The 1,277-nt window shown below is 44.5% G+C and overlaps 1 protein-coding gene across 1 annotated transcript; it reads left to right on the forward strand.

The window, feature by feature from the left end:
* The first annotated feature begins 251 nt into the window (after positions 1–251).
* LOC118829319 (40S ribosomal protein S19-like) lies at positions 252–718 on the forward strand. The gene has a single exon (XM_036736333.1). It carries the CDS (start codon positions 258–260, stop codon positions 693–695), a length of 438 nt encoding a protein of 145 aa, XP_036592228.1. The 5' UTR covers positions 252–257; the 3' UTR covers positions 696–718.
* The last annotated feature ends 559 nt before the right edge of the window (positions 719–1,277 follow it).

The raw sequence follows: 1,277 nt of genomic DNA on the forward strand, positions 1-1,277 counted from the left end.
AGGATTTAAAAAAAAAAAAACAAATTAGAGAGGTAAAAGAAAAAATGGAAAAAAAAAATACTTCACTGATGTGAACAAATCTTTAAAAAGTAAAATTGGGAAATGGTTAAGGAGGTTGAGAATCTAATTGTAGAGAACGACTCCCCAAAAAGTAAAATTAACCAAATGGAAAGGAAGTTCATAAGTTGAATGAAGAAAACAATTCATTAAAAATTAGAATTGGGCTTTCCCCTGGCTGGCTGCGCGGAGCCCGCACAATGCCCGGAGTCACGGTGAAGGACGTGAACCAGCAGGAGTTCGTCCGGGCCCTGTCCGCCTTTCTAAAAAAGTCAGGGAAGCTGAAAGTCCCCGAATGGGTGGACACGGTCAAGTTGGCCAAACATAAGGAGCTGGCACCCTACGACGAGAACTGGTTCTACACCCGGGCTGCCTCCACGGCCCGGCACCTTTACCTCCGAGGCGGGGCCGGCGTAGGATCCATGACCAAGATTTACGGGGGGCGCCAGCGCAACGGGGTCATGCCCAGTCACTTCAGCAGGGACTCCAAGAGCGTGGCCCGGAGGGTCCTGCAAGCCTTGGAAGGCCTCAAGATGGTGGAAAAGGACCAGGATGGGGGCCGGAAGCTGACACCTCAGGGACAGAGAGACCTGGACAGAATTGCCGGACAGGTGGCAGCTGCCAACAAGAAACATTAAGACAAACTAGATCAGATTCATTAATAAATTGCCTTGTTCTTAAAAAAAAATTAGAATTGGGCAAATAGAAGCTAATGACTCTATGAGATGAGAAGAATCAGTTAAACAAAATCTAAAGAATGAAAAAGAAAATAGAAGAAAATTTGAAATATCTGACTGGAAAAACAACTGACTTGGAAAACAGGTCCAGGAATTATTGATCTACAGGAAAGCCATGATGAGCCTGGACTGTATCTTCCAAACCATTTAGGAAAACTGCCTTGAGGTCCTAGAACCAGAGGTTAAAATAGTCATCAAAAGAATCATTCCCTGAAAGAGATCTCAAATTGAAACATCGAAGGAACATTGTAGCCAAATTCCAGAATTATCAGGTCAAGGAGAAAATACTACAAGTGGCAGAAAGAAACAATTCAAATATCGTGGAACTACTGTCAGGATCACAAAGGATCTTGCAGCTTCTATATGAGAAGACATGAGAAATTGGAATACTGTAGGGAGTTAGTGCTGACCCCGGGGCTGCTCGGACCCTAGCACTTGGCCTGTTTCCTGGGTAATACCAGACAGGCTTAGTAGGAGTTGGAA

The sequence above is a fragment of the Trichosurus vulpecula genome, chromosome 8 (genome assembly GCF_011100635.1).
Source record: "Trichosurus vulpecula isolate mTriVul1 chromosome 8, mTriVul1.pri, whole genome shotgun sequence".
NCBI classification, from domain to species: domain Eukaryota; kingdom Metazoa; phylum Chordata; class Mammalia; order Diprotodontia; family Phalangeridae; genus Trichosurus; species Trichosurus vulpecula.

Excerpts from the sequence above, each read along its gene's own strand:
- LOC118829319 (XM_036736333.1), top strand. The coding sequence starts at position 258 with ATGCCCGGAGTCACGGTGAAGGACGTGAACCAGCAGGAGTTCGTCCGG.